Source organism: Salvelinus sp. IW2-2015, linkage group LG15 (genome assembly GCF_002910315.2).
Source record: "Salvelinus sp. IW2-2015 linkage group LG15, ASM291031v2, whole genome shotgun sequence".
NCBI lineage: Eukaryota > Metazoa > Chordata > Actinopteri > Salmoniformes > Salmonidae > Salvelinus > Salvelinus sp. IW2-2015.
In genome coordinates, this window is record NC_036855.1 from 43,141,409 (window position 1) to 43,154,345 (window position 12,937).

Below are 12,937 nucleotides of genomic sequence, written 5' to 3' on the forward strand. Positions count from 1 at the left end.
TAAATTCAGTTTCACTTAGTGAGTTAATCCATTGATAAGCCAAATTGCGTTAAGTAAACATGGTTTCCAGTAACCTCCTTATCGACTTGCATCACAGAGCCAACAGAATCCCTCTTGTGAAATAATGCTGTAAAAACAGAGCTTAAGCAAACTCACCTTTGTGACTAGAAATGGTTGGAAATTCTGAGCTTGGATGACCACAGTTGATGATTAACTGAAAACAAGCATACTGCATAACTCCTTAGTGGGCTGGATAAAAACATCTGCGGTTGGGTTTGCAGAGTCAGTCAGTCTCATCGGCAGTGGAAGATGAAACTCTTACTGCTTCTTTGTGTTTTTCATCGCTGCTGTTTGGCAGGTGCTCAGGAAAAGATGTAAGTGGCTGCATTTATGACAATCCTGGCAATTGTCCATTTTTTTTAGTTTTGACTTGTTTGGATTAGTAAGTATAGTAACTAGCTTTGTCTGAGCCAGAATGGCCCATAGGGCAGGAGCCTATCTCCTGTTTCTGTAGCATGAGGAAGCTTAATGTACAAGTACATCCCCTGAACAGGACACTAGTGTGTCACAGTGACATATTTTCTATAACCCTGTTTTTCCCATATTTTCCCAAGGTACCTGATCACTGCTCCTAAACTCCTCCGACTGGATGCATCTGAGAAAGTGGTGATTCAGCTGTTTGGCTTTACCCAAGAAGCCAATGTCCATGTTTACTTGAAAAGCTCTATGGACGCAGCCCATATAAAATATGCTGATCAGTTTGTGTCCCTCAACACCCAGAATGGCTTCCTGGATGCTGTCACATTGAGGGTCAGACAAAGCTCCAACAAGTGAAACAGGCAGTCATGTTTCCTTTTGAAGGACAGGGCAGTATTCACAAAGTTCCTCAGAGTAGGAGTGCTGATCTAAGATCAGTTTAGCCTTTTCTAATAAAAAAAGTATACAGGAGGGACCTGGTCCTGGATCACCATTCCTTCTCTGAGATGTTTTACAAATACAGGCCCAAGTGTCTATATCTGTGTAAAACAGGAAATACGTAGTAATACAAAGACCATGGAGATTTGAAATGTTTATGTTATGTTGGTTATGAAATGTATGTGGTTATGATTTTGCATGAGTTTTTTGTCTCACATCTTTCTTTGCAATAGGGCATACCAGGTTTGTATGCATTTTATTTGAGATATTTGTTGTTAGTAAGGATTTTTTAAATCAATATATTAACTCTCCACAGATTTTCCCTAGTACGTTCCTTAAGGATGCCACTCATGCATACCTTGAAGTTATAGTTCCAGAACAGTCTGCGCAGCACGTGAAGATACCAGTCTCTCGTAAAAATGGCTTCCTCTTCATTCAGACTGACAAACACATTTATACACCAGAACAATCAGGTGAGGATGATAACAGCATTGTGCGTGTGTATTGGTGCGTATGTGCATGTGTGTTTGAGCGTATCCGTTGCTAGTTGTATGCCATTGTGAGAAGTGGATACACATACCCCTTCTAATGCTAAGCATGATCCAACAGTGAAAGTGCGAGCATTCTCTCTCAATGAAGATCTGCAGCCAGCCCTTCGACCTGTGACTCTAACTTTCAGGGTGAGTGTATCACAAATGGACGTTCCACTAGGCACACCACACCATTTCATCGTGGATAATTGGGGAATGTTTCGTTGAGAGACGTTTGATCAATGAGATTACAACCTATATTTACCCACATAAAAAGACAGCCAAAAGTTAGTTTTCACTATTATTTCACCCATCTAAAAGCACAACCATATTCCAATGGAAAAACAATGTTTGATTTTTGGTTTATGTGTCACCCACACTAAAAGCACAGCAAAGTTTAAATGGGAATACAGTGTCAGATATTTAGTTTATTTATACAACAGATTGTGTTATCACTGTGCTTTATCTAATAGCAGAACCAAATGACCTGGATTGCAGTTGAGATTACGTTAAATGTATATGGTGCAATTGATCAATGTCGTTCGACAATCTGCACAGATTATTACAGACATTGTGAAGATCTCCACGGAACTGCGACAACCTATGCATGCAATCTTGAACATGCATGCTTTATATCAGTGGTCCTCAACTGGTTTTGCCTCGGGACCCAAATTGAACCAGGTTGTCTCAGTCACGACCCAATATTCCCATCGCGAAAAATAATCGCCAAAATACAATCTGGAAAACTATTTTTAATGCTATATTGATAGTAAATGTTGCAACTATATGACAAGAGAACAACATTCCCACCTCTTTCAGTGTCAATAATAACATTTTGCCCATATTCTTGATGAAACATTTGAATAAACTCACTAGTTTGAGACTAGCAAAATCAACCAAAATAGTGCTACTAATAGCTCAATATTGAAAATACTGTGACTGAAGAAAAACATTTTTTAGATTAAATTATTTAAAAAAATGTAAATTCATTATCGTTAATACACATTCTCAACCTGGTTTATGTCGTTTAAATTCAGACTGGAGTATTTTGCATGAATATACTTTTTTTTTTACTCAGACACCTGTGACCCACTCACAATCTCCTGCGAACCAAATATGTTTAGCTAAACTAGCAAGTATGTTTGTTTGGTTACCAAGGCAACTACTGTAGATATCTAGCAACCTTGCTAGCCAAAATAATGCACTCTGTGGAAGACACATTCGTTCATTATTTTCTGTAGAATGCATAGCCCCTCGTTGATTATCCCTTACTTCTACAACCGGTGGGTTTAATCCTGAATGCTGATTGATTAAAAACCGCATTCCAGCCGGTGTCTTTTCCACAAATTACCACCAGCTATATCTATGATGTTAAAATGCCTATTTACTCTGTTACATCTGACTGGCAATCCACTGTCTCATCAACCCAGCCAGGCACTTTTTAAACTTGATCTCCACTATAAAAAGTATCTAGACATTATCTCACATTTAGTTTTTAACAGCGGAGATTTGAATAAACCTTGTCTGTCTCCGACATTTGCAACATTGTTTCAATATTCAAATTCGATCTGCTGTCCCATAATAGTAAGGAATGTGTCGGGAGTCGGAACGAGACAGAATGGCAGGCAGCGTTTCTCAATCAGTCGAACTTATTCATCAATTGGCATCATTTTTATGGATATAGACAAAGAAATGGACAAAGAAATGTCAATAGAAAAAAGGTGAAATGAAGTGCAGATAGTTTGCAGTCTTTCCAGCTTCAGTTTGAAATGATTGTGTTAGCTAGCTAGCTCCTCTGAACAACAGTGACCTGACGAGAGAGCACATTCTATATGCCAGGCGAAATCGTGCCTCTTTATCTCATTGTTATGGTTGTATCCAAATAAATGTCTCTAGAAAACAGTTTAAACAAATGCAAATGCAGATACTTTGCTGTTATTCTGGCTAAATTAGTCGTAGTTGGCTGACTAGCTAGCAAGCAAGGGATAAGACTGCTGCCAGTGTAACGGATGTGAAATGGCTAGCTAGTTAGCGGGTACGCGCTAATAGCGTTTCAATCAGTTACGTCACTTGCTCTGAAACCTAGAAGTAGTGTTGCCCCTTGCTTTGCAAGGGCCGCGGCTTTTGTGGAGCGATGGGTAACGACGCTTCGTGGGTGTCAGTTGTTGATGTGTGCAGAGGGTCCCTGGTTCGCGCCCGGGGCGAGGGGACGGTCTAAAGTTATACTGTTACACCAGCCAGTATGGCAATGGAACATTTAGTCGTTCGTCCATAGATACAGAACAAAAAGACTGTACAACTGGGTCGCGTCTCTAGCAACCGAACCGATAGAACGAACGACCAGCCGGCTTAGGTAGCAACCTTAGATTTGTTTCGGGACTATATCTTGTGGAAGGATGAAATAGTATGAATAAATTCCTCCAAATAACGTTCCACCACGTAGTTCATTATTTTCAATAGAACGCATAGTCCATCAATGATTATCCCTTACACATGTTAAAGTATATGACTAAATGCAACTTTAAATGGACTTTAACCTGTTCAACTTTGAGCATTTTGGGTACCGGTTCCGTGAAGCTTGAGTGCTACCCACTCCCACTTTCGAAAGCTACAGTACTTGTCTTTTGGAGTATTTTTTTATATATATTTTGTATTTATTTAACCTTTATTTAACTAGGCAAGTCATTAACAAATTCTTATTTACAATGACGGCCTACACCGGCCAAAACCGGACGACGCTGGGCCAATTGTGCGCCGCCCTATGGGACTCCCAATCACGGCCGGTTGTGATACAGCCTGGATCGAGCTCAAATCTTACTGAATCCAACATATCAATTATGAATTTGTAGACAAAATGGAATTGACTCCAGACTAAGTCAGTGGCACAGATGGAACTATCCAACCAGCCGATACTTCTCCTTCAAATGTGGATAATTGGTGGCGTTGTTAAACTAAACAATTCAATATCACTAAATATCCTTACATTTGAAATCAACCAGAGCTTAAAACCCTAGGCCTATTGTATTGTCTATTTTTAGTTGAATTCTGGTTTGAATTGAAACAATAGCTGTTGATGACTTTGCAAATTCTATATAGACCTAAATAGCATAATTGATGACATATGAGTGATAAAGTATGGTCACATTTCATTTGCTCAGTTAAACCTACTCTTTGGAATGACATGGAACTTTGTCATTTGGGTGAACGGTCCCTTCACGAAGCACCTTCAATACCAGTGATCCAGTTAAGCTAAGTTATTTCTGAGTCCTGGACGACAGTACTTCTAGGTCTCAGGAAGGCAGTAGCGATGCACTTAGTCATACACTTAGCCATACACTACATTGATATGGGGCTTTCTTTTGTCTGGCAATGTATAGGACCCAGAGTTACAGAAGGTGGAAATTGTAGACATGACAGATGTCAATGGAATCCCATCAATGCAAAATCCTTTCAAAATCCCTCTAAAACCTAGGTAAGTGGTATCTACAACACAACATTTGACATCACACTGTTAGTGTAACGGATGTGAAATGGCTAGCTAGTTAGCGGTGGTGCGCGCTAATAGCCTTTCAATCGGTGACGTCACTTGCTCTGAGACCTTGAAGTAGTAGTTCCCCTTGCTCTGCAAGGGCTGTGGCTTTTGTGGAGCGATGGGTAACGATGCTTCGTGGGTGACTGTTGTTGATGTGTGCAGAGGGTCCCTGGTTCGCGCCCGGGTATGGGCAAGGGGACGGACGTAAAGTTATACTGTTACATTAGTCATGATTCAGCATGATAATATCGGTTGTATGTATCATTAATGACAGTACATACGGTGTGGTCCATGTCATAGGTTAGGTATCTGGATAATTGAAGCTTCTTACACAGATGAGTTCACCACAAAAAACAAAGCTGAATTTGAAGTCAGAGAATACGGTAACTCTACAAGAAACATTGATTGGGATTGATGATTGAATTATACTTAAAAAATGTTTTATTATACCTCTCACCAAGTTACATTTATTTGGACACTTTTGAGTCTAACTTTTGAGTTAATCTGTGCTTTCTTTATTATTAGTATTACCCAGCCTATCCATCCACATGCAGCCAGAGGCTAACTACATCAGTTTCGGTACTTTTGAAGCTTTTAAGATCAAGATATCTGCAAGGTGGGTTTAAGAACAGAAAAGTTATGCTTTTTTGAACTGAAACGTATCTCAATCCAACAATATTCAGTCTGTCTGATCATTTTGCCTAGTTAAGTAAAGGTAAAAAAATCTCTCTCTATATATATAATAATTGTAGCCTACACTGTTGCATTTGTTATTTGTGCTGTGTATCAGGTATATTCATGGTGCTCCAGTTGCAAATGCAGAGGTATTCCTACGATTTGGATACATTGGGAAAACAACTGTCATCCTACACAAATCAGTGAGAAGAGAGCAAGTAAGAATTAGTTATGAGTAATAAGTTATGTTTGTGCGGTTGGGTGTGTGTGTCAGTGCACTACACATGGAGAAAGAAGATAGTGGGTTCGAGTCCCGCTGGTGCCACCCACAAGAAAAATGTATGCACATATGATTATAAATTGCTTTGGATAAAAATGTCAGCTAAATATATATTATTATAGGATATTATTGTTTTACATTGATCTTCTAGAGCCACTGGGGTTTTTAAGCAAAATTGTTATCAAACCTTTCAGATGACAGAAAGTGGTGAAGTGGAGGTGTGCATAAACATGAAGAAAGCTCTATCACTTGAAGATGGACCCAAAGAACTGGAAGGGATGGTGGAAAAGTTCCTGTATATGGCTGTGATGGTACAAGAGCCAACTGGTGAGAGACGCACAGTGTAGGCCCCCCTTGTTGTACACAAACCTACAGTATTGATGCCGAAATACATACTCTATTAAAAAAAACAGCTCCATTAGGCCTATCCATTTAAACAATAATAAGTCATCTATATGATGCATCTAAGATTTGCTCACTTTGACCTAGAGTTTGATTGATCATTCAAAGAAGATCATTCCATTATTGCGAAATGATTGCATCATTTAGTTTAGCAGGAACATATTATTACTCTATTTTTGATCAGACAAGGTTATTTTTTATCTCTAGGTGGTATCTCCCAGGAAGCTGAGATGGCCAATGTGAAGTTCTTAAAGTCCCCGTACAGACTGAGTCTTGTCGCTACTCCTCCTTTCATCAAACCAGGACTGCCATACGCTATCAGGGTAGGGCACCTCTATAGCCTTGTTCACATTGGCAGTTTGCAGTGACTCAAATCCCATTTAGTTGCATACCTGATTAGAATCTGTTATTTTTCCTGCAGTCTGAACAGTCAAAAAGCACATGGAATCAGATATTTCAAGCCTAATTTCAAACCACCTAAATCTGATTTCTGTCCATGCGACTTGTGTCTGAATGGTCAAATCTGATGTATATGCTCTCAAGTGATTTTTAGACTGTTATTTGACACATCTTGATGCTTGCTAGATACTCTTTTGACAGTTCCCAACTCCTATGGTCATTGTTCTGCCAAACATGACAGATCTGAGACCAAGCTACCTTTTATGCACAAATTGAAATACATGCAATAATAAAATTGTAAATTAAGTCGACACCGAATATATCCTTACTGTTAGATCTACTGTACAGAAGTAAATACAGTCATGTGAAAAAGTAAGTACACTCCCTGGAAAGTAGTCTTTTTTCTGTACATATTTGGACAGGGGGATATGTAATCTTCACTTCAACACTATTGACAGATAAAGGTAACCTAATACAACAAATGACACTAAAATATTATACTTTGCAATCATTTATTCATAAAAAATCTACAGAAATGCAATTCCATGGTGCGTAAAAAAACAAGTACACCCCTAACTTCAATAGCTGGTGTTGCCACCTTTGGTAGAGATAACTCCATGTAGCCATTTCTTGTAACTGTCTATCAGTCTTATATCGACTCAGTTAAATTTTTGCCCATTCTTTACAGTACTGCTTCAACTGTCATGATTGAGGGCTTTCTTGCATGCATGGCCCGCTTCAAGTCCCCCCACAGCATTTCGACAAGATTGAGATCTAGGCTTTGACTCTGCCATTCCCATAACCCTCCATTTCTTATTTTTTAGCCATTCTGTTGTAGCTTTGCTTGTGTGTTTTGGATCATTGTCCTGTTGCAAGATCCATGTTCGGTTCAGCTTCATCTTTTTGACAGGTGGCCTCACCTTTTCCTCAAGAATTCTCTGGTACAATATTGAATTCATGGTTGACTCAATGATGGTATGTTGGCCAGGCCAACATCAACTAGTTTATCAATGAATGTGGTTGGAATGTAGCTTAAATATCTCTCTGTCCAAATATGTAAAAAAATAAATAAAATAAGACCACTTTTTAGGGGGTGTACTTACTTTTCACATGACTACATAATTATTATAAACTGGGTGGTTCGAGCCCTGAATGCTGATTGGTTGACAGTTGTGGTATATCAGACCGTATACCACGGGTATGACAAAACAATTATTTTTACTGCTCTAATTACATTGGTAAGCAGTTTATAATAGCAATAACGCACCTCTGGGGTTTGTGGTATATTGCCAATATACCACGGCTAAGGGCTGTATCCAGGCACTCCTCGTTGCGTCATGTTTAAGAACAGCCTTTAGCCATGGTATATTGGCCATATACCACACCCCCTCGTGCCTTATTGCTTAATTCTACAATCTTAGAAACAAATGTGCTAAGTAGAACCATATAGCGTTCTTCAGTTTGTCCCCATAGGGTCAAACATTTTTCAGATGGTTCTACCTACTATAGAACCCTCTATGTAGGGTTCTTCATAAAATCCCTTTTAAATGGTTCTACCCAGAACCCTGTATGAAGGGTTCTGCCTCAAACCCTCTACGATGGTTCTACCGAGAACCCTTTTATCCTCTACCGGTTCTTCCTAGAACCCTCTATGAATGGTTCCACCAGCCTTATTACCATTTTAAATGAAAGTCTTTATGACAATACCTTACATATATCATACAGTCTTTCTTTGAGTGCCTAGTTATACCCTTTTTTATAAGACTGTATGGGGGTTTTGCCACCAGGTGTCGGTCAAGGACCATTTGGGGGACCCTGTGGCAATGGTACCAGTGAAGTTGGTGAATTCCTTCACCAAAAACAAACGTGGTGTGGACGAAAAACTTCAGTGTCCAACACTGACAGAGGATAACAGTAAGAGGACCAAGGATGATGGGATTGCTCTTTTTATTTGCAACCTTCATTCAGAAGCTGAGAGTGCAAGATTTATTGTAAGTACCAATGTGGATTGAGTCTCATTAAATGTATGATTAAGTGAAGGCAGCTTGACATACACTACCGTTCACTACCGTTCACTACCGTTTGGGGTCACTTAGAAATGTCCTTGTTTTTGAAAGAAAAGCAAATTTTTTGTCCATTAAAATAACATCAAATTGATCCGAAATACAGTGTAGATATTGTTAATGTTGTAAATGACTATTGTAGCTGGAAACGGCTGATTTTTATTGGAATCTACATAGGCCCATTATCAGAAACAATCACTCCTGTGTTCCAATGGCACATTGTGTTAGCTAATCCAAGTTTATACTTTTAAAAGGCTAATTGATGATTAGAAAACCCTTTTGCAATTATGTTAGCACAGCTGAAAACTGTTGTGCTGATTTAAAGAAGCAATAAAACTGGCCTTATTTAGACTAGTTGATCATCTGGAACATCAGCATTTGTGGGTTCGATTACAGGCTCAAAATGGCTAGAAACAAAKAACTTTCTTTTGAAACTCGCCAGTCTATTCTTGTTTTGAGAAATAAAGGCTATTCCATGCGAGAAACTGTCAAGAAACTGAAGAAACAGACGCCTCACAAGTCCTCAACTGGCAGCTTCATTAAATAGTACCCGCAGAAAAACTGTCTCAACGTCAACAGTGAAGAGGCAAGTACGGGATGCTGGCCTTCTAGCCAGGGTTGCAAATAAAAAGCCATATCTCAGACTGGCCAATAATAATAAAAGATTAAGATGGGCAAAAGAACACAGACACTGGACAGAGGAACTCTGCCTAGAAGGCCAGCATCCCAGAGTCGCCTCTTTACTGTTGACATTGAGACTGGTATTTTGTGGGTGCTATTTAATGAAGCTGCCAGTTGAGGACTTGTGAGGCGTCTGTTTCTCAAACTGGACACTCTAATGTACTTGTCCTCTTTCTCAGTTGTGCACCGGGGCCTCCCACTCCTCTTTCTATTCTGGTTAGAGCAAGTTTGCGCTGTTCTGTGAAGCTAGTAGTACACAGCGTTGTACAAGATCTTCAGTTTCTTGGCAATTTCTCGCATAGAATAGCCTTCATTTCTTAGAACAAGAATAGACTGACGAGTTTCAGAAGAAAGTTCTTTGTTTCTGGCCATTTTGAACCTGTAATCGAACCCACAAATGCTGATGCTCCAGATACTCAACTAGTCTAAAGGCCAGTTTTATTGCTTCTTTAATCAGAACAACAGTTTTCAGCTGTGCTAACATAGTTGCAAAAGGATTTTCTAATGATCAATTAGCCTTTTAAAATTATAAACTTGGATTAGCTTAGACAACGTGCCATTGGAACACGGTTGCTGACAATTGGCCTCTGTACGCCTATGTAGATATTCCATAAAAAAAAACAGCCGTTTCCAGCTACAATAGTCATTTACAACATTAATAATGTCTACACTCTATTTCTGATCAATTTTATGTTATTTTAATGGACAAAAAATKTGCTTTTCTTTAAAAAAACAAGGACATTTCTAAGTGATCCCAAACTTTTGAACGGTAGTGTACATCTATTTTTTTATATTTATTTCTGGAGGTATTTTGACACTGTTTAGACAGGGAGGTGGGAGAAACAGATTGAAAGGTTGGAGCTGGGATTGAATCCCAGTCTCCAATGGGGAGAGGGAGTTTAAATGTGTCTAAGCCAGGCATGTTATCGTTAGACCACAGGCTCTGCACATGCCACACATCTATTTCTTGCTCTCTTTTCTGTTGGTTTTGTGAGGCTTGGGATAGAATGTATGTAATGCTGTAATGTTGTTTCAGTTCAAGACCGCTGATGAGAGGTTACCCTTCGGTAGTCAAGCGGAGTATACACTTGAAGCCAAGGCATATTCGTCCCCCAACGAACGCTACTTGTACATTGATTTGCCGTCCGATTACTCTGGCCTTCAAGTTGGACAACATGTCAGCATTCAAATCTACTTCCATGCTCGCAGCTACCTCCGAATTGAGACTTTCAGCTACCAGGTAACTGATGTTAGTTTTCTAGTCATACTGTACTATAAGTATTCACCCCTCTTGGGCTTTTTCACATTTTGTTTTGTTACCAGGTGGAATTTAAAATGATTTAATTGGGATTTGTTGTCATTGATCTACACATAATACCCCATTAGGTCAAAGTAAAAAGAAAAATATTTTTCGTAAAAAAGGTAATATAACAAAACAAAAAAGAATAAAAAATGTAATTCTAACAATTTACCTCTTCCTGACCTACCTATCTGACTTCTATGCCAGATCATCTCGAGGGGTAAGATAGTGAAGTTTGCTTCTGAGAAGCGTCTCCAAGGTACAGGTTCCCAAGCCATTAGTTTCACAGTGACCTCAGACATGGTGCCATCGATACGCCTGCTAGTCTACTACATACTGCATGGGGAGAAGACGCCTGAGCTGGTTGCCGACTCAGTGTGGATAGACGTCAAGGACAAATGTGTCAATGGACTTAAGGTACTGTAGCTCCGCTTCCACCACAACCCATTCAAAACTCTTAATTCCTGATCGTGTTGTCACATTTAACTGTGAATAAGCTGAGAATGCACAGAATATTTGTATTTTCATAATGAGCATACCCCATCTTTATTCACCAGAACATTTTCTGTTTGTTTATCTCTTAGACAGAGCTCTCATTTCGTAAGAAGGATTACAAGCCTAAGGATGAACTGATATTTGAAGTGAAAACTGGGCAGGATTCCCTGGTGGCCTTATCTGCTATTGACACTGCTGTCTACTCACTTAGAGCCCCACTCCAGGACCCAGTGACAAGAGTGAGACCATTCAAGACTCAGAAAACACACAACGGCCATGCTTAACTTGTTAGAAAATAAAACATTATTGTCCATTACATTTTTTWAAATTACATCTGTGTTTGGCACTCTGAGTTAAAAGATGCATTACACACAGTGTACATTATACAGGTTAGTCCAGCAAACTCTTATTGAGCATGGTTAGTGCTGAGAGGATGAATGGCATTTTCTCTGGTAAATGGAACCTTAGTAATGGGGATTTATTGATAAAAATGAATATTCTGCCGACTACGCCAAATGTAACACTGAAGACTTGAACTGGGCACATTTCATAGAAAGCAAAAAGCTGGCATATAGAAGGTGAGGTGACAATCATTGTTATTTCTTTCTTTAGGTGCTCCGCCACATTGAGCAAAGTGACCAAGGGTGTGGAGGAGGAGGTGGCAAAGATAACGCTGATGTCTTCCGTCTCACCGGACTCACTTTTATGACCAATGCAAATGCTCAGGCTTCCCAATCTGAAGGTAATGCACAGTATCTGTCAAAGTCTGCATCCGAAATGGCACCCTATTCCCTTTGGTCTAAAGTAGTGCACTATAAAGGGAATAGGGTGCCATTTCAGACACAGATAAAGACGCGGAGGACTGGAGAACATGTAAGCGTCATTGAGAATAAGCCTCCTTACACACACTTTTATCCATGTATGTTCTCTCCATCAGATGACACATGCACTGCTTCTGTGAGACCAAAGCGTGCCCTCTCTTATGACCAAAAGAAAGAGAAAGGCAAGTAAATAGTGAGCTAACTCCCCATCACAACAAATGTTGTTTTTATTCTAAATGTTACGATGAAAAAGCTGTACTTTGTTTAGATAAATCAGGGCCCTAACTGTGTCTCTGTCCCACAGCCAAACAATATGGCAGGCACTTATACTGCTGCTGGCAGGGATTGAATCAAATCCCAACCCTGGATACCTGTGCTCACCGTGCCAATAGACTTAAGGTTAAAGAAGCCAGGGATATGAAGAGGTGTGGTGCGGTGTTCACTGAGTGCTGTGATTACAGCCTAAAGCTTCTCCAAACCAGTAGTGATCATGTCTTGGCACGTGTTGGTGAGTGCATATTTTGATGGCAATCACAGCCCCTGTGATTATGTTGACACAAAACTTCTTCTTGTTAATGTGATATTCCTTGAATCTCAATAATCTATCCTTTATCCCAAAGTGTGCACTTGTTTACTTCCTTTCATGGATTGGTATAAGAAATATGATGCAAATGCTTTTAAATATGTTTGAAGGTGGCACAAGTGCACACTTTATGAGAAATTATAGATTTTTGGCACACACTGGTTGACTCAATGTTGTTTCAATGTAATTTGTGAACTTATTGTGATGTGGAATCAACATAGAAAATACATTGGATTTGAAAAAAGTAATTAACCAGAACTG

The 12,937-nt window shown here is 39.5% G+C and overlaps 1 protein-coding gene across 2 annotated transcripts in view; it reads left to right on the forward strand.

Moving 5' to 3' along the window:
- The first annotated feature begins 266 nt into the window (after positions 1 to 266).
- c5 (complement component 5) overlaps positions 267 to 12,937 on the forward strand; it is a 33,188-nt gene continuing 20,517 nt past the window's right edge. For both annotated transcript variants that reach the window (XR_011481045.1, XM_024002519.2), the window contains exons 1-17: positions 267 to 374; positions 615 to 810; positions 1,232 to 1,388; positions 1,525 to 1,595; positions 4,823 to 4,917; positions 5,278 to 5,360; positions 5,503 to 5,593; positions 5,768 to 5,870; positions 6,127 to 6,259; positions 6,542 to 6,657; positions 8,521 to 8,724; positions 10,514 to 10,717; positions 10,985 to 11,194; positions 11,362 to 11,511; positions 11,885 to 12,014; positions 12,210 to 12,275; positions 12,398 to 12,601. Coding sequence is in view for 1 of the 2 variants with exons in the window: in XM_024002519.2 (XP_023858287.1) it covers positions 310 to 374; positions 615 to 810; positions 1,232 to 1,388; positions 1,525 to 1,595; positions 4,823 to 4,917; positions 5,278 to 5,360; positions 5,503 to 5,593; positions 5,768 to 5,870; positions 6,127 to 6,259; positions 6,542 to 6,657; positions 8,521 to 8,724; positions 10,514 to 10,717; positions 10,985 to 11,194; positions 11,362 to 11,511; positions 11,885 to 12,014; positions 12,210 to 12,275; positions 12,398 to 12,601 (2,278 nt within the window). In the remaining variant the exon portion in view is untranslated. The remainder of the gene's footprint in view (positions 375 to 614; positions 811 to 1,231; positions 1,389 to 1,524; positions 1,596 to 4,822; positions 4,918 to 5,277; positions 5,361 to 5,502; positions 5,594 to 5,767; positions 5,871 to 6,126; positions 6,260 to 6,541; positions 6,658 to 8,520; positions 8,725 to 10,513; positions 10,718 to 10,984; positions 11,195 to 11,361; positions 11,512 to 11,884; positions 12,015 to 12,209; positions 12,276 to 12,397; positions 12,602 to 12,937) is intronic.